The sequence below is a fragment of the Budorcas taxicolor genome, chromosome X, assembly GCF_023091745.1.
Source record: "Budorcas taxicolor isolate Tak-1 chromosome X, Takin1.1, whole genome shotgun sequence".
NCBI lineage: Eukaryota > Metazoa > Chordata > Mammalia > Artiodactyla > Bovidae > Budorcas > Budorcas taxicolor.
Window position 1 is genome coordinate 5,848,472 of NC_068935.1, and position 21,230 is coordinate 5,869,701.

The following is a 21,230-nucleotide window of genomic DNA, read 5'->3' on the forward strand; positions in this document are numbered from 1 at the left end:
ACTGTTCTTTGTGAGCCTGCGATCTACCTTGCTTCAGTGGAGCTCGACTCTTTCCCGACCCTATGGACTGTGGCCCACCAGGCTCCTATCTCCATCGAATTCTTCAGGAAGGAGTACTGGAGAGGGTTACCATGCCCTCCTCCATGGATCTTCATGACTCGCGACACACACAAACAGACACACACACTCACACACACTCACTGCTCATTTTGAGCCTGCCTTCTACCTTGCTTCAGTGGTGCTTGACTCTTTGCAGACCCTATGACTTTATCCAACCTGGTTGTCTCTCCATGGGATTCTCCAAGAAAGAATACTGGAGAGGTTTACCTTGCTCTCCTCCGGGGATCTTTATGACGTGTGTGCACACACACACACACAAACACACACTCACACACACACACACACACACACTGCTCTTTGTGAGCCTGCGTGCTACCTTGCTTCAGTGGTGCTCGACTCTTTGCAGATCCTATGGACTGTAGCCCAGCAGGCTCCTCTCTCCATGGGATTCTCCAGGAAAGAATACTAGAGAAGTTTACCATGCCCTGCTCCAGGGATCTTTATGACGCACGCGTGCACACACACACACTGCTCATTGTGAGCCAGCGTGCTACCTTGCTTCTGTGTTGGTCTGCTGTTTGCAGACCCTATGCTTTGTACCCACCAGGCACCTCTCGCCATGGGATTCTCCTGGAAGAATACTGGAGAGGGTTACCATGACCTCCTCCGGAAATCTTTATGACGCACCCACACACACACAGACACACAGACACATACTCACACACACACACACACACTGCTCTTCGTGAGCCTGCGTGCTGCCTTGCTTCAGTGGTACTTGACTCTTGGCAGACTGATCCAACCAGGTTCCTCTCTCCGTGGGATTCTCCAGGAAAGAGTACTGAAGAGGGTTACCATTCCCTCCTCTGGGAATCTTTATGACACACACACACAGACACACACTCACACACTCACACACACACACACACACACACACTGCTTTAGTGAGCAAGCATGGTCCCTTGCTTCAGTGGTGCTCGACTCTTTGCAGACCCTATGGACCCTAGCCCACCAGGCTCCTCTCTCCATGGGATTCTCCAGGAAAGAATACTGGAAAGTGTTACTGTACTCTCCGCCGGGGATCTTTATGACGTGCACACACAAAGACACACACAAAAGCTCACTCACAGACACACACCTGCCCTTTGTGAGCCTGCGTGCTCCCTTGCTTCAGTGGTGCTCGTCTCTTTGCAGACCCCATGGACTTTACCCAACCAGGCTCGTCTCTCCATGGGATTCTCCAGGAAAGAATACTAGAGAGGTTTACCATGCTTTCCTCCAGGGATCTTGAGTACGTGTGTGCACACACACACAACACACGCACACAAACACACACTCACACACATACACACAATGCACTTTGTGAGCCTGCGTGCTGCCTTGCTTCAGTGGTGCTCGACTCTTTGCAGATCCTAGGGATTGTAGCCCACCAGGCTCCTCTCTCCATGGGATTCTCCAGGAAGAATACTGGAGAGGGTTACCATGACCCCTCCGGAAAACTTTATGATGCGTGCACACACACACACACACACACACACAGACACATACACACACACACACACAAACACACACTGCTCTTTGTGAGCCTCGTGCTACCTTGCTTCAGTGGTGCTCGACTCTTTGCAGACCCTATGGCCCTAGCCCACCTGGCTCCTGTCTCCATGGGACTCTCCAGGAAAGAATTCTGGAGCGGGTTACCATGCCTTCCTCCGGGGATCTTTATGACGCCCACACCCACACACACCCACACACACTCACACACAGACACACACAGCTCTTTGCGAGCCTACGTGCTACCTTGCCTCAGTGGTGGTCAACTCTTTGCAGACCTTATAGACTGTAGCCCACCAGGCTCCTCTCTCCATGGGGATTCTCCATGAAAGAATACTGGAGAGGGTTACCGTGCCCTCCTCCTGGGATCTTTATGACGTGCGTGCGCACACACACACGCACACATACACAAACACACACAGTCACACAAACACTCTGCTTTTTTGTGAGCCTGTGTGCTAGGTTACTTCAGTGGTGCTTGACTCTTTGCAGACCATATGGACTGTAGCCCACCAGGCTCCTCTCTCCATGGGATTCTCCAGGTAATAATACTGCAGCGGGTTACCATGCTGTCCTCCGGGGATCTTTATGACGCAGGCGCACACACACACACACACACACACACACACACTGCTCTTTGTGAGCGTGCGTGCTACCTTGCTTCAGTTGTGCTCCACTGTTTGCAGAGCCTATGACTGTAGCCCAGCAGGCTCCTCTCTCCATGGGATTCTTTAGGAAAGAATACTGAAAATGGTTACCGAGCCCTCCTCCGATGATCTTTATGATGTGCACACACACACACACTCACACACTCTCACACACACACACACACACACACACTGCTCTTAGTGAGCCTGTGTGCTCCCTTGCTTCAGTGGTGCTCGACTCTTTGCAGAACCTATGGCCCTAGCCCTCCTGGCTACTCTCTCCATGGGATTCTCCAGGAAAGAATACTGGAGAGGGTTGCCATGCCGTTCTCCAGGGATCTTTATGACGCGCGCACACACACACACACACACACACACTGCTCATTGTGAGCCAGCATGCTACCTTGCTTCTGTGTTGGTCTACTTTTTGCAGACCCTATGCATAGTAGCCCACCAGGCACCTCTCGCCATGGGATTCTCCAGGAAGAATACTGGAGAGGGGTACCATGACCTCCTCCGGAAATCTTTATGACGCACCCACACACACACAGACACACAGACACATACTCACACACACACCACACACACACACACACTGCTGTTCGTGAGCCTGCGTGCTGCCTTGCTTCAGTGGTGCTCGACTCTTTGCAGACCCTAGGAGTGTTCCCACCAGGCTCCTGTCTCCGTGGGATTCTCCAGGAAAGAATACTGGAGAGGGTTACCATGCCCTCCTCCGGGGATCTTTATGACGCACACACACAGACACACACTCCACACACTCACACATTCACGCACACACACACACACACACACTGCTCTTTGTGAGCCTGCGTGCTACCTTGCTTCAGGTGTGCTCGACTCTTTGCAGACCCTTTGGCCCTAGCCCGCCTGGCTTTCTGTCTCCATGGGATTCTCCAGGAAAGGATACTGGAGAGGATTACCATGCCCCTCCTCCGGGGATCTTTATGACGCACGCACACACACACACACACACACACAAACACTCACACACACACACTGTTCTTTGTGAGCCTGCGATCTACCTTGCTTCAGTGGAGCTCGACTCTTTCCAGACCCTATGGACTGTGGCCCCACCAGGCTCCTATCTCCATCGAATTCTTCAGGAAGGAGTACTGGAGAGGGTTACCATGCCCTCCTCCATGGATCTTCATGACTCGAGACACACACAAACAGACACACACACTCACACACACTCACTGCTCTTTTTGAGCCTGCCTTCTACCTTGCTTCAGTGGTGCTCGACTCTTTGCAGACCCTATGACTTTATCCAACCTGGTTGTCTCTCCATGGGATTCTCCAAGAAAGAATACTGGAGAGGTTTACCTTGCTCTCCCTCCGGGGATCTTTATGACGTGTGTGCACACACACACACAAACAAACACACACTCACACACACACACACAAACACACTGCTCTTTGTGAGCCTGCGTGCTACCTTCCTTCAGTGGTGCTCGACTCTTTGCAGATCCTATGGACTGTAGCCCAGCAGGCTCCTCTCTCCATGGGATTCTCCAGGAAAGAATACTAGAGAAGTTTACCATGCCCTGCTCCAGGGATCTTTATGACGCACGCGTGCACAACACACACACACACACACACACTGCTCATTGTGAGCCAGCGTGCTACCTTGCTTCTATGTTGGTCTACTGTTTGCAGACCCTATGCTTTGTACCCACCAGGCACCTCTCGCCATGGGATTCTCCTGGAAGAATACTGGAGAGGGTTACCATGACCCTCCTCCGGAAATCTTTATGACGCACCCACACACACACAGACACACAGACACATACTCACACACACACACACACACTGCTCTTCGTGAGCCTGCGTGCTGCCTTGCTTCAGTGGTACTTGACTCTTTGCAGACCCTAGGACTGTTCCCACCAGGCTCCTCTCTCCGTGGGATTCTCCAGGAAAGAATACTGAAGAAGGTTACCATTCCCTCCTCTGGGAATCTTTATGACACACACACACAGAAACACACTCACACACTCACACACACACACACACACACACTGCTTTAGTGAGCAAGCATGGTCCCTTGCTTCAGTGGTGCTCGACTCTTGGCAGACCCTATGGACCCTAGCCCACCAGGCTCCTCTCTCCATGGGATTCTCCAGGAAAGAATACTGGAAAGTGTTACTGTACTCTCCGCCGGGGATCTTTATGACGCGCACACACAAAGACACACACACAAGCTCACTCACAGACACACACTGCCCTTTGTGAGCCTGCGTGCTCCCTTGCTTCAGTGGTGCTCGTCTCTTTGCAGACCCCATGGACTTTACCCAACCAGGCTCGTCTCTCCATGGGATTCTCCAGGAAAGAATACTAGAGAGGTTTACCATGCTTTCCTCCGGGGATCTTGAGTACGTGTGTGCACACACACACACACACGCACACAAACACACACTCACACACATACACACAATGCACTTTGTGAGCCTGCGTGCTGCCTTGCTTCAGTAGTGCTCGACTCTTTGCAGATCCTAGGGATTGTAGCCCACCAGGCTCCTCTCTCCATGGGATTCTCCAGGAAGAATACTGGAGAGGGTTACCATGACCCCTCTGGAAAACTTTATGATGCGTGCACACACACACACACACAGACACATACACACACACACTGCTGTTTGTGAGCCTGCATGCTACCTTGCTTCAGTGGTGCTCGACCCTTTGCAGACCCTATGGACTCTAGCCCACCAGGCTCCTCTCTCCATGGGACTCTCCAGGAAAGAATACTGGAGAGGGTTGCCATGCCCTCTTGCGGGGATCTTTATGACGCACACAAACACACAGACACACTCACACACTCAAACACACATACACACTCACACACACACACACACACACACACAGACACACTGCTCTTTGTGTGCCTGCGTGCTACCTTGCTTCAGTGGTGCTCGACTGTTTGCAGACCCTATGGACTGTAGCCCACCAGGCTCCTCTCTCCATGGGATTCTCCATGAAAGAATACTGGAGAGGGTTACCGTGCCATCCTCCTGGGATCTTTATGACGTGCGTGTGCACACACACACGCACACATACACAAACACACACAGTCACACAAACACTCTGCTTTTTGTGAGCCTGGGTGCTAGGTTACTTCAGTGGTGCTTGACTCTTTGCAGACCATATGGACTGTTGCCCAGCAGGCTCCTCTCTCCATGGGATTCTCCAGGAAAGAATACTAGAGAAGGTTACCATGCCCTGCTCCAGGGATCTTTATGACGCACGCGTGCACACACACACACACACACACACACTGCTCATTTTGAGCCAGCGTGCTACCTTGCTTCTGTGTTGGTCTACTTTTTGCAGACCCTATGCATAGTAGCCCACCAGGCACCTCTTGCCATGGGATTCTCCAGGAAGAATACTGGAGAGGGGTACCATGACCTCCTCCGGAAATCTTTATGACGCACCCACACACACACAGACACACAGACACATACTCACACACACACACACACACACACACACACTGCTGTTCGTGAGCCTGCGTGCTGCCTTGCTTCAGTGGTGCTCGACTCTTTGCAGACCCTAGGAGTGTTCCCACCAGGCTCCTCTCTCCGTGGGATTCTCCAGGAAAGAATACTGGAGAGGGATACCATGCCCTCCTCCGGGAATCTTTATGACGCACACACACAGACACACACTCACACACTCACACATTCACGCACACACACACACACACACACTGCTCTTTGTGAGCCTGCGTGCTACCTTGCTTCAGGTGTGCTCGACTCTTTGCAGACCCAATGGCCCTAGCCCACCTGGCTCCTGTCTCCATGGGATTCTCCAGGAAAGGATACTGGAGAGGATTACCATGCCCTCCTCCGGGGATCTTTATGACGCACGCACACACACACACACAAACACACACACACAAACACTCACACACACAAACACTCACACAGACACACTGTTCTTTGTGAGCCTGCGATCTACCTTGCTTCAGTGGAGCTCGACTCTTTCCCGACCCTATGGACTGTGGCCCACCAGGCTCCTATCTCCATCGAATTCTTCAGGAAGGAGTACTGGAGAGGGTTACCATGCCCTCCTCCATGGATCTTCATGACTCGCGACACACACAAACAGACACACACACTCACACACACTCACTGCTCATTTTGAGCCTGCCTTCTACCTTGCTTCAGTGGTGCTTGACTCTTTGCAGACCCTATGACTTTATCCAACCTGGTTGTCTCTCCATGGGATTCTCCAAGAAAGAATACTGGAGAGGTTTACCTTGCTCTCCTCCGGGGATCTTTATGACGTGTGTGCACACACACACACACAAACACACACTCACACACACACACACACACACACTGCTCTTTGTGAGCCTGCGTGCTACCTTGCTTCAGTGGTGCTCGACTCTTTGCAGATCCTATGGACTGTAGCCCAGCAGGCTCCTCTCTCCATGGGATTCTCCAGGAAAGAATACTAGAGAAGTTTACCATGCCCTGCTCCAGGGATCTTTATGACGCACGCGTGCACACACACACACACACACACACACACTGCTCATTGTGAGCCAGCGTGCTACCTTGCTTCTGTGTTGGTCTGCTGTTTGCAGACCCTATGCATTGTACCCACCAGGCACCTCTCGCCATGGGATTCTCCTGGAAGAATACTGGAGAGGGTTACCATGACCTCCTCCGGAAATCTTTATGACGCACCCACACACACACAGACACACAGACACATACTCACACACACACACACACACTGCTCTTCGTGAGCCTGCGTGCTGCCTTGCTTCAGTGGTACTTGACTCTTGGCAGACCCTAGGACTGATCCAACCAGGTTCCTCTCTCCGTGGGATTCTCCAGGAAAGAGTACTGAAGAGGGTTACCATTCCCTCCTCTGGGAATCTTTATGACACACACACACAGACACACACTCACACACTCACACACACACACACACACACACACTGCTTTAGTGAGCAAGCATGGTCCCTTGCTTCAGTGGTGCTCGACTCTTTGCAGACCCTATGGACCCTAGCCCACCAGGCTCCTCTCTCCATGGGATTCTCCAGGAAAGAATACTGGAAAGTGTTACTGTACTCTCCGCCGGGGATCTTTATGACGTGCACACACAAAGACACACACAAAAGCTCACTCACAGACACACACTGCCCTTTGTGAGCCTGCGTGCTCCCTTGCTTCAGTGGTGCTCGTCTCTTTGCAGACCCCATGGACTTTACCCAACCAGGCTCGTCTCTCCATGGGATTCTCCAGGAAAGAATACTAGAGAGGTTTACCATGCTTTCCTCCAGGGATCTTGAGTACGTGTGTGCACACACACACACACACGCACACAAACACACACTCACACACATACACACAATGCACTTTGTGAGCCTGCGTGCTGCCTTGCTTCAGTGGTGCTCGACTCTTTGCAGATCCTAGGGATTGTAGCCCACCAGGCTCCTCTCTCCATGGGATTCTCCAGGAAGAATACTGGAGAGGGTTACCATGACCCCTCCGGAAAACTTTATGATGCGTGCACACACACACACACACACACACAGACACATACACACACACACACACAAACACACACTGCTCTTTGTGAGCCTCGTGCTACCTTGCTTCAGTGGTGCTCGACTCTTTGCAGACCCTATGGCCCTAGCCCACCTGGCTCCTGTCTCCATGGGACTCTCCAGGAAAGAATTCTGGAGCGGGTTACCATGCCCTCCTCCGGGGATCTTTATGACGCCCACACCCACACACACCCACACACACTCACACACAGACACACACAGCTCTTTGCGAGCCTACGTGCTACCTTGCCTCAGTGGTGGTCAACTCTTTGCAGACCTTATAGACTGTAGCCCACCAGGCTCCTCTCTCCATGGGATTCTCCATGAAAGAATACTGGAGAGGGTTACCGTGCCCTCCTCCTGGGATCTTTATGACGTGCGTGCGCACACACACACGCACACATACACAAACACACACAGTCACACAAACACTCTGCTTTTTGTGAGCCTGTGTGCTAGGTTACTTCAGTGGTGCTTGACTCTTTGCAGACCATATGGACTGTAGCCCACCAGGCTCCTCTCTCCATGGGATTCTCCAGGTAATAATACTGCAGCGGGTTACCATGCTGTCCTCCGGGGATCTTTATGACGCAGGCGCACACACACACACACACACACACACACTGCTCTTTGTGAGCGTGCATGCTACCTTGCTTCAGTTGTGCTCCACTGTTTGCAGAGCCTATGACTGTAGCCCAGCAGGCTCCTCTCTCCATGGGATTCTTTAGGAAAGAATACTGAAAATGGTTACCGAGCCCTCCTCCGATGATCTTTATGATGTGCACACACACACACACTCACACACTCTCACACACACACACACACACACACACTGCTCTTAGTGAGCCTGTGTGCTCCCTTGCTTCAGTGGTGCTCGACTCTTTGCAGAACCTATGGCCTTAGCCCTCCTGGCTACTCTCTCCATGGGATTCTCCAGGAAAGAATACTGGAGAGGGTTGCCATGCCGTTCTCCAGGGATCTTTATGACGCGCGCACACACACACACACACACACACACACTGCTCTTTGCGAGCCTGCGTGCTCCCTTGCTTCAGTGGTGCTCGACTCTTTGCAGACCCTATGGATCGTAGCCCACCAGGCTCCTCTCTCCATGGGATTCTCCAGGAAGAATACTGGAGAGTGTTACCATGACCTCTACCGGAAAACTTTGACGCGTGCAAACACACACACAGACACATACTCACACACACACACGCACGCACTGCTCTTTATGAGCCTGCATGCTGCCTTGATTCAGTGGTCGTCGACTCTTTGCAGACCCTATGGACTATTCCCACCAGGCTCCTCTCTCCATGGGATTCTCCAGGGAAGAATACTGGAGAGGGTTACCATGCCCTCCTCCAGGGATCTTTATGAAGCACACACACAAACACACACACACACACACACTCACACAACACACACACACACACTCACACACACACTCTGCTCTTTGTGAGCCTGCGTGCTACCTTGCTTCAGTGGTGCTCAACTCTTTGCAGACCCCAAGGACTGTAGCCCACCAGGTTCCTCTCTCCATGGGATTCTCCAGGAAAGGATACTGGCGAGGGTTACCATGCTCTCCTCCGTGGATCTTCATGACTCGCGACACACACAAACAGACACACACACTCACACACACTCACTGCTCTTTTTGAGCCTGCCTTCTACCTTGCTTCAGTGGTGCTCGACTCTTTGCAGACCCTATGACTTTATCCAACCTGGTTGTCTCTCCATGGGATTCTCCAAGAAAGAATACTGGAGAGGTTTACCTTGCTCTCCTCCGGGGATCTTTATGACGTGTGTGCACACACACACACACAAACACAGACTCACACACAGGCACACACACACTGCTCTTTGTGAGCCTGCGTGCTACCTTGCTTCAGTGGTGCTCGACTCTTTGCAGATCCTATGGACTGTAGCCCAGCAGGCTCCTCTCTCCATGGGATTCTCCAGGAAAGAATACTAGAGAAGGTTACCATGCCCTGCTCCAGGGATCTTTATGACGCACGCGTGCACACACACACACACACACACACTGCTCATTGTGAGCCAGCGTGCTACCTTGCTTCTGTGTTGGTCTACTGTTTGCAGACCCTATGCATTGTAGCCCACCGGGCACCTCTCGCCATGGGATTCTCCAGGATGAATACTGGAGAGGGTTACCATGCCCTCCTCCCGGGATCTTTATGACTCGTGCAAACACACACACACACACACACACACACACATTCACACACAATCACTGCTCTTTGTGAGCCTGCGTTCTACCTTGCTTCAGTGGTGCTCGACTCTTTGCAGACGCTATGGACCCTAGCCCACCTGGCTCCTCTCTCCATGGGATTCTCCAGGAAAGAATACTGGAGAGGGTTGCCACGCCCTCCTCCGGGGATCCGATGATGCACACACACACACATACACACATACTCACACACTCACACACACACAGACACACACACTGCACTTAGTGAGCCTGCATGCTACCTTGCTTCAGTGGTGCTCAACTCTTTGCAGACGCTATGGACTGTAGACCACCAGGCTCCTATCTCCATGGGATTCTCCAGGAAAGAATACTGGAGAGGGTTACCATGCCCTCCTCCGGGGATCTTTCTGACGGGCGCACACACAACACACACACACACACACACACACACACTCACACACATACTCTGCTCTTTGTGAGCCTGCGTGCTACCTTGCTTCAGTGGTGCTCGACTCTTCGCAGACCCTATGGAACTTAGCCGACCTGGCTCCTCTCTCCATGGGATTCTCCAGGAAAGAATACTGGAGACGGTTACCATGCCCTCCTCCGGGAATCTCTATGACGCGTGCGCACACACACACACTCACATACACACACACAGTGCTCTTTGTGAGCCTGCGTGCTACCTTGCTTCAGTGGTCCTCGACTCTTTGCAGACCCTATGGACTGTAGCCCGCCAGGCTCCTCGCTTCATGGAATTCTCCAGGAAAGAATACTGGAGAGGGTTTCCATGCCCTCCTCCAGAGATCTTTATGAGGCACACACAAACACACAAACACACACTCACGCACACACACACTGCTCTTTGTGAGCCTGCGTGCTCCCTTGCTTCAGTGGTGCTCAACTCTTTGCAGACCCTAAGGACTGTAGCCCACCAGGTTCCTCTGTCCATGGGATTCTCCAGGAAAGGATACTGCCGAGGGTTACCATGCTCTCCTCCGTGGATCTTCATGACTCGCGACACACACAAACAGACACACACACTCACACACACTCACTGCTCTTTTTGAGCCTGCCTTCTACCTTGCTTCAGTGGTGCTCGACTCTTTGCAGACCCTAAGGATCGTAGCCCACCAGGCTCCTCTCTCCATGGGATTCTCCAGGAAGAATACTGGAGAGTGTTACCATGACCTCCTCCGGAAAACTTTGACGCGTGCAAACACACACACAGACACATACACACACACACGCACGCACTGCTCTTTATGAGCCTGCATGCTGCCTTGATTCAGTGGTCATCGACTCTTTGCAGACCCTATGGACTATTCCCACCAGGCTCCTCTCTCCATGGGATTCTCCAGGGAAGAATACTGGAGAGGGTTACCATGCCCTCCTTCAGGGATCTTTATGAAGCACACACACACACACACACACACACACACACACTCACACAACACACACACACTCACACACACACTCTGCTCTTTGTGAGCCTGCGTGCTACCTTGCTTCAGTGGTGCTCAACTCTTTGCAGACCCCAAGGACTGTAGCCCACCAGGTTCCTCTCTCCATGGGATTCTCCAGGAAAGGATACTGGCGAGGGTTACCATGCTCTCCTCCGTGGATCTTCATGACTCGTGACACACACAAACAGACACACACACTCACACACACTCACTGCTCTTTTTGAGCCTGCCTTCTACCTTGCTTCAGTGGTGCTCGACTCTTTGCAGACCCTATGACTTTATCTAACCTGGCTTGTCTGTCCATGGGATTCTCCAAGAAAGAATACTGGAGAGGTTTACCTTGCTCTCCTCCGGGGATCTTTATGACGTGTGTGCACACACACACACACACAAACACACACACACACACACACACACACACACACACTGCTCTTTGTGAGCCTGCGTGCTACCTTGCTTCAGTGGTGCTCAACTCTTTGCAGATCCTATGGACTGTAGCCCAGCAGGCTCCTCTCTCCATGGGATTCTCCAGGAAAGAATACTAGAGAAGGTTACCATGCCCTGCTCCAGGGATCTTTATGACGCACGCGTGCACACACACACACACACACACACACACACTGCTCATTGTGAGCCAGCGTGCTACCTTGCTTCTGTGTTGGTCTACTGTTTGCAGACCCTATGCTTTGTACCCACCAGGCACCTCTCGCCATGGGATTCTCCAGGAAGAATACTGGAGAGGGTTACCATGACCTCCTCCGGAAATCTTTATGACGCACCCACACACACACACGCACACAGACACATACTCACACACACACACACACACTGCTCTTCGTGAGCCTGCGTGCTGCCTTGCTTCAGTGGTGCTCGACTCTTTGTAGACCCTAGGACTGTTCCCACCAGGCTCCTCTCTCCGTGGGATTCTCCAGGAAAGAATACTGGAGAGGGTTACCATGCCCTCCTCCGGGAATCTTTATGACGCACACACACAGACACACACTAACACACTCACACACACACACATACACTGCTTTAGTGAGCAAGCATGGTCCCTTGCTTCAGTGGTGCTCGACTCTTGGCAGACCCTATGGACCCTAGCCCACCAGGCTCCTCTCTCCATGGGATTCTCCAGGAAAGAATACTGGAGAGGGTTACCGAGCTCTCCGCCGGGGATCTTTATGACACGCACACACAAACACACACACACAAGCTCACTCACAGACACACACTGCCCTTTGTGAGCCTGCGTGCTCCCTTACTTCAGTGGTGCTCGACTCTTTGTAGACCCCATAGAGTTTACCCAACCAGGCTCGTCTCTCCATGGGATTCTCCAGGAAAGAATACTAGAGAGGTTTACCATGCTTTCCTCCGGGGATCTTGAGCACGTGTGCGCGCACACACACACACACACACAGAAACACACACTCACACACATACACACACTGCTCTTTGTGAGCCTGCGTGCTCCCTTGCTTCAGTGGTGCTCGACTCTTTGCAGACCCTATGGACTCTAGCCCACCAGGCTCCTCTCTCCATGGGATTCTCCAGGAAAGAATACTGGAGAGGCTTACCATGCCCTCCTCCAGTGATCTTTATGACGCACGCGAGCACACACAAACACACACACTCACACACACACACACTGCTCATTGTGAGCCAGCGTGCTACCTTGCTTCAGTGTTGGTCGACTGTTTGCAGACCCTATGGATCGTAGCCCAACAGGCTCCTCTCTCCATGGGATTCTCCAGGAAGAATACTGGAGAGTGTTACCATGACCTCCTCCGGAAAACTTTGACGCGTGCAAACACACACACAGACACATACTCACACACACACACGCACGCACTGCTCTTTATGAGCCTGCATGCTGCCTTGATTCAGTGGTCATCGACTCTTTGCAGACCCTATGGACTATTCCCACCAGGCTCCTCTCTCCATGGGATTCTCCAGGGAAGAATACTGGAGAGGTTTACCATGCCCTCCTCCAGGGATCTTTATGAAGCACACACACAAACACACACACACACACACACACACTCACACAACACACACACACACACTCACACACACACTCTGCTCTTTGTGAGCCTGCGTGCTACCTTGCTTCAGTGGTGCTCAACTCTTTGCAGACCCCAAGGACTGTAGCCCACCAGGTTCCTCTCTCCATGGGATTCTCCAGGAAAGGATACTGGCGAGGGTTACCATGCTCTCCTCCGTGGATCTTCATGACTCGCGACACACACAAACAGACACACACACTCACACACACTCACTGCTCTTTTTGAGCCTGCCTTCTACCTTGCTTCAGTGGTGCTCGATTCTTTGCAGACCCTATGACTTTATCCAACCTGGCTTGTCTCTCCATGGGATTCTCCAAGAAAGAATACTGGAGAGGTTTACCTTGCTCTCTTCCGGGGATCTTTATGACGTGTGTGCACACACACACACAGAAACACACACCCACACACACACACACACACACACTGCTCTTTGTGAGCCTGCGTGCTACCTTGCTTCAGTGGTGCTCGACTCTTTGCAGATCCTATGGACTGTAGCCCAGCAGGCTCCTCTCTCCACGGGATTCTCCAGGAAAGAATACTAGAGAAGGTTACCATGCCCTGCTCCAGGCATCTTTATGACGCATGCGTGCACACACACACACACACACACACACACACACTGCTCATTGTGAGCCAGCGTGCTACCTTGCTTCTGTGTTGGTCTACTGTTTGCAGACCCTATGCATTGTAGCCCACCAGGCACCTCTCGCCATGGGATTCTCCAGGAAGAATACTGGAGAGGGTTACCATGACCTCCTCCGGAAATCTTTATGACGCACCCACACACACACAGACACACAGACACATACTCACACACACACACACACACACACTGCTCTTCGTGAGCCTGCGTGCTGCCTTGCTTCAGTGGTGCTCGACTCTTTGCAGACCCTAGGACTGTTCCCACCAGGCTCCTCTCTCCGTGGGATTCTCCAGTAAAGAATACTGAAGAGGGTTACCATGACCTCCTCCGGGAATCTTTATGACGCACACACACATACACACACTCACACAATCACACACACACACACACAGACTGCTTTAGGGAGCAAGCCTGGTCCTTTGCTTCAGTGGTGTTCGACTCTTTGCAGACCCTATGGACCCTAGCCCACCAGGCTCCTCTCTCCATGGGATTCTCCAGGAAAGAATACTGGAAAGGGTTACCGTGCTCTCCGCCGGGGATCTTTATGACACGCACACACAAACACACACACACAAGCTCACTCACAGACACACACTGCCCTTTGTGAGCCTGCGTGCTCCCTTGCTTCAGTGGTGCTTGTCTCTTTGCAGATCCCATGGACTTTACCCAACCAGGCTCGTCTCTCCATGGGATTCTCCAGGAAAGAATACTATAGAGGGTTACCATGCTTTCCTCCGGGGATCTTGAGGACGTGTGCGCGCACACACACACACACACACACACACACACAAGCACACACTCACACACATGCACACAATGCTCTTTGTGAGCCTGCGTGCTGCCTTGCTTCAGTGGTGCTCAACTCTTTGCAGACCATATGGACTGTAGCCCACCAGGCTCCTCTCTCCATGGGATTCTTCAGGAAAGAATACTGGAGAGGGTTACCATGCCCTTCTCCGGTGATCTTTAGGACACGCGCATACACACACACACACACACCCACACTCACACACACACTGCTGTTTGTGAGCCTGCATGCTACCTTGCTTCAGTGGTGCTCGACCCTTTGCAGACCCTATGGACTCTAGCCCACCAGGCTCCTCTCTCCATGGGACTCTCCAGGAAAGAATACTGGAGAGGGTTGCCATGCCCTCTTGCGGGGATCTTTATGACGCACACAAACACACAGACACACTCACACACTCAAACACACATACACACTCACACACACACACACACACAGACACACTGCTCTTTGTGTGCCTGCGTGTTACCTTGCTTCAGTGGTGCTCGACTGTTTGCAGACCCTATGGACTGTAGCCCACCAGGCTCCTCTCTCCATGGGATTCTCCATGAAAGAATACTGGAGAGGGTTACCGTGCCCTCCTCCTGGGATCTTTATGACGTGCGTGTGCACACACACACGCACACATACACAAACACACACAGTCACACAAACACTCTGCTTTTTGTGAGCCTGTGTGCTAGGTTACTTCAGTGGTGCTTGACTCTTTGCAGACCATATGGACTGTAGCCCACCAGGCTCCTCTCTCCATGGGATTCTCCAGGTAATAATACTGCAGCAGGTTACCATGCCGTCCTTCGGGGATCTTTATGACACAGGTGCACACACAGACACACACACACACACTCACACACACACACTGCTCTTTGTGAGCGTGCGTGCTACCTTGCTTCAGTTGTGCTGCACTGTTTGCAGAGCCTATGACTGTAGCCTAGCAGGCTCCTCTCTCCATGGGATTCTTTAGGAAAGAATACTGAAGACGGTTACCAAGCCCTCCTCCGATGATCTTTATGATGTGCACACACACACACACTCACACACTCTCACACACACACAGACACAGACACACACACACACACACACTGCTCTTAGTGAGCCTGTGTGCTCCCTTGCTTCAGTGGTGCTCGACTCTTTGCAGACCCTATGGCCCTAGCCCTCCTGGCTCCTGTCTCCATGGGATTCTCCAGGGAAGAATACTGGAGAGGTTTACCATGCCCTCCTCCAGGGATCTTTATGAAGCACACACACACACACACACACACACACACACTCACACAACACACACACACTCACACACACACTCTGCTCTTTGTGAGCCTGCGTGCTACCTTGCTTCAGTGGTGCTCAACTCTTTGCAGACCCCAAGGACTGTAGCCCACCAGGTTCCTCTCTCCATGGGATTCTCCAGGAAAGGATACTGGCGAGGGTTACCATGCTCTCCTCCGTGGATCTTCATGACTCGTGACACACACAAACAGACACACACACTCACACACACTCACTGCTCTTTTTGAGCCTGCCTTCTACCTTGCTTCAGTGGTGCTCGACTCTTTGCAGACCCTATGACTTTATCTAACCTGGCTTGTCTGTCCATGGGATTCTCCAAGAAAGAATACTGGAGAGGTTTACCTTGCTCTCCTCCGGGGATCTTTATGACGTGTGTGCACACACACACACACACAAACACACACACACACACACACACACACACACACACTGCTCTTTGTGAGCCTGCGTGCTACCTTGCTTCAGTGGTGCTCAACTCTTTGCAGATCCTATGGACTGTAGCCCAGCAGGCTCCTCTCTCCATGGGATTCTCCAGGAAAGAATACTAGAGAAGGTTACCATGCCCTGCTCCAGGGATCTTTATGACGCACGCGTGCACACACACACACACACACACACACACACTGCTCATTGTGAGCCAGCGTGCTACCTTGCTTCTGTGTTGGTCTACTGTTTGCAGACCCTATGCATTGTACCCACCAGGCACCTCTCGCCATGGGATTCTCCAGGAAGAATACTGGAGAGGGTTACCATGACCTCCTCCGGAAATCTTTATGACGCACCCACACACACACACGCACACAGACACATACACACACACACACACACACACTGCTCTTCGTGAGCCTGCGTGCTGCCTTGCTTCAGTGGTGCTCGACTCTTTGCACACCCTAGGACTGTTCCCACCAGGCTCCTCTCTCCGTGGGATTCTCCAGGAAAGAATACTGGAGAGGGTTACCATGCCCTCCTCCGGGAATCTTTATGACGCACACACACAGACACACACTAACACACTCACACACACACACACATACACTGCTTTAGTGAGCAAGCATGGTCCCTTGCTTCAGTGGTGCTCGACTCTTGGCAGACCCTATGGACCCTAGCCCACCAGGCTCCTCTCTCCATGGGATTCTCCAGGAAAGAATACTGGAGAGGGTTACCGAGCTCTCCGCCGGGGATCTTTATGACACGCACACACAAACACACACACACAAGCTCACTCACAGACACACACTGCCCTTTGTGAGCCTGCGTGCTCCCTTACTTCAGTGGTGCTCGACTCTTTGTAGACCCCATAGAGTTTACCCAACCAGGCTCGTCTCTCCATGGGATTCTCCAGGAAAGAATACTAGAGAGGTTTACCATGCTTTCCTCCGGGGATCTTGAGTACGTGTGCGCGCACACACACACACACACACACAGAAACACACACTCACACACATACACACACTGCTCTTTGTGAGCCTGCGTGCTCCCTTGCTTCAGTGGTGCTCGACTCTTTGCAGACCCTATGGACTCTAGCCCACCAGGCTCCTCTCTCCATGGGATTCTCCAGGAAAGAATACTGGAGAGGCTTACCATGCCCTCCTCCAGTGATCTTTATGACGCACGCGAGCACACACAAACACACACACTCACACACACACACACTGCTCATTGTGAGCCAGCGTGCTACCTTGCTTCAGTGTTGGTCGACTGTTTGCAGACCCTATGGATCGTAGCCCAACAGGCTCCTCTCTCCATGGGATTCTCCAGAAAGAATACTGGAGAGTGTTACCATGACCTCCTCCGGAAAACTTTGACGCGTGCAAACACACACACAGACACATACTCACACACACACACGCATGCACTGCTCTTTATGAGCCTGCATGCTGCCTTGATTCAGTGGTCATCGACTCTTTGCAGACCCTATGGACTATTCCCACCAGGCTCCTCTCTCCATGGGATTCTCCAGGGAAGAATACTGGAGAGGGTTACCATGCCCTCCTCCAGGGATCTTTATGAAGCACACACACAAACACACACACACACACACTCACACAACACACACACACACACTCACACACACACTCTGCTCTTTGTGAGCCTGCGTGCTACCTTGCTTCAGTGGTGCTCAACTCTTTGCAGACCCCAAGGACTGTAGCCCACCAGGCTCCTCTCTCCATGGGATTCTCCAGGAAAGGATACTGGAGAGGGTTACCATGCTCTCCTCCGTGGATCTTCATGACTCGCGACACACACAAACAGACACACACTCTCACACACACTCACTGCTCTTTTTGAGCCTGCCTTCTACCTTGCTTCAGTGGTGCTCGATTCTTTGCAGACCCTATGACTTTATCCAACCTGGCTTGTCTCTCCATGGGATTCTCCAAGAAAGAATACTGGAGAGGTTTACCTTGCTCTCTTCCGGGGATCTTTATGACGTGTGTGCACACACACACACAGAAACACACACCCACACACACACACACACACACTGCTCTTTGTGAGCGTGCATGCTACCTTGCTTCAGTTGTGCTCCACTGTTTGCAGAGCCTATGACTGTAGCCTAGCAGGCTCCTCTCTCCATGGGATTCTTTAGGAAAGAATACTGAAGACGGTTACCAAGCCCTCCTCCGATGATCTTTATGATGTGCACACACACACACACTCACACACTCTCACACACACACAGACACAGACACACACACACACACACACTGCTCTTAGTGAGCCTGTGTGCTCCCTTGCTTCAGTGGTGCTCGACTCTTTGCAGACCCTATGGCCCTAGCCCTCCTGGCTCCTGTCTCCATGGGATTCTCCAGGAAAGAATACTGGAGAGGGTTGCCATGCCGTTCTCCAGGGATCTTTATGACGGGCGCACACACACACACACACACTGCTCTTTGCGAGCCTGCGTGCTACCTTGCTTCAGTGGTGCTCGACTCTTTGCAGACCCTGAGGACTGTAGCCCACCAGGGTCCTCTCTCCATGGGCTTCTCCAGGAAAGAATAGTGGAGAGTGTTGCCATGCCCTCTTCCTGGGATCATTATGACCCAGGGATGGAACTTGCCTCTCCTGCGACTCCTGCATTGCAGGCGGATCCTTTACTGATGAGCCACCTGGGAAGTCCACACTGTTCCTTATCGGTTGCTATACCCCATATAAAAACCTCTGGATGATACCTAAATATAGATGGGAGAATAAAAATAGAAATAATTTTGACCATAAAGATCCCTCAAGTCACCGAGAAACCACGAATAGAAATACCATTTAGGAAAGTGACGAGTTGCAATACGTTAAGAAAAAAGTACACGATTTTCAACTGAACAAACGACACAACCGACACATATTGCAGCAGTTAATGAGGTTTTTAATGTTTTTTTTGGGGGTAGAAATGTTTTAAAGATTAAATGTAGGGCCTAAGGGGAGAACCCTTAAGTCTGGTTTGCGATGGTCAGAGTCCTGGGGCAGTTCATCTGCTGGTGCGGTATCTGGTGACCGACTTGGTGGCCTCGGACACGGCGTACTTGCCGAGCTCCCCAGGCAACAGAAGACGCACAGCTGTCTGGATGTCTTCGGTCATGATGGTGCAGCGCCTGTTGCAGTGGGCCAGGCTCCCAGCCTCTTCGGCAATCCGCTCGAACATATCTTTCACAAACGAATCCAAGATGTTCACGGACTCACGGGAAAGACTCAGGCCTGTGTGTACTTGCCTCAGCACCCTAGGGAAATAGGTAGCAAAGCTTGAGAAATTGCCCTGATGGCCGCGGCGGCGGCGGCGGCAACGGCGGCCCTTAGCTGTCTTCTGCTTTGCCTTTTTTGGTTCCGCATCACACGGGTCTGGATTGGAGGGCCCTGCTTTCGCCATCTCCGTATCAGAGGGCTCAGTTTCAGAGGTGCCCATTTCTTTGGTGATCACGTCTTCCTCCGAGTTGTCAGGGGTTGGTTCACACATGGCAGCGCCACCACTCCCCCAGCTCAGCCGGAAGAACAGTGAGGGCGTTGAAGGCCGTTGGCCGAATTTATAGGCCCTGCTTTCCCTGACGTCACAGACACTGTCCATATCTGATTGGATGCAAGGCAGGGAGGCCTGTTACTATGGCAGCCCATGTCACGTGACACCAGACGTCGCACCCACCCCCTTTCCTGCTGCGCCCCTCCCCCACATTTAACCCCTAGTCAGCCAAACTCCCCTGGTGGCTCTGACTGTAAAGTGTCTGTCTACAGTGTGGGAGACGTGGGTTCGATCCCTGGGTCGGGAAGATTCCATGGAGAAGGAAATAGCAACCCACTCAAGTATTCTTGCCTGGAAAATCCCATGGACGGAGGAGCCTGGTGTCCATGGGGTCGCAAAGAGTCGGGCACGACGGAGCGACTGTACTTTCACTTTCAGCCAAACTCAGTGAAAGTCACCTAAGATGAAAAATGAAATAATCAGTTAGAGCTTCCTGAGAGAGTATGACAGACCTCCATAACTCCAGCTCTTTCAGGCATCAGAGTGACTCAGGTCACTTGGTGGACATTTTACTCCAACACAGAATCTTCTCCTGATTGACCTACAGTGGCATGAGCAGAATGTCCTGGCTTCCTCAGTGGAGTGCTCCTGAAAATCATAGGAGTTAAATGAACAGCTATTATCTCCAGAATTTACCAAAACCAATGATCAGTATGAAAAGAATGACAAAATCCCATTCTCCAAATACAGAACACAAACAGAAATAGGAATACTTTTACACTTACACACTAAAAATATGTAACATTATTCAAATTATAAATTATTTTCTTAAACATTATTTAGGTCCCCCAAATACCACACATACTGGAATTGATTAATGGTTTATAGTGGTTATTTCTCAAAAAATGATCACTCTTATTGCTGAGAAGCCACCAGGGTGAGAGAAAATGAATACAAAAAGAGAGAAATAAAACACCT

At 51.7% G+C, this 21,230-nt stretch overlaps 1 protein-coding gene across 1 annotated transcript; it reads right to left on the bottom strand.

Moving 5' to 3' along the window:
* Positions 1-19,769: 19,769 nt before the first annotated feature.
* On the bottom strand, positions 19,770-20,261 carry LOC128070342 (late histone H2B.L4-like). The gene has a single exon (XM_052663657.1). It carries the CDS (start codon positions 20,250-20,252, stop codon positions 19,770-19,772), a length of 483 nt encoding a protein of 160 aa, XP_052519617.1. The 5' UTR covers positions 20,253-20,261.
* Between the last annotated feature and the right edge of the window lie 969 nt (positions 20,262-21,230).

Excerpts from the sequence above, each read along its gene's own strand:
- LOC128070342 (XM_052663657.1), bottom strand. The coding sequence starts at position 20,252 with ATGTGTGAACCAACCCCTGACAACTCGGAGGAAGACGTGATCACCAAA.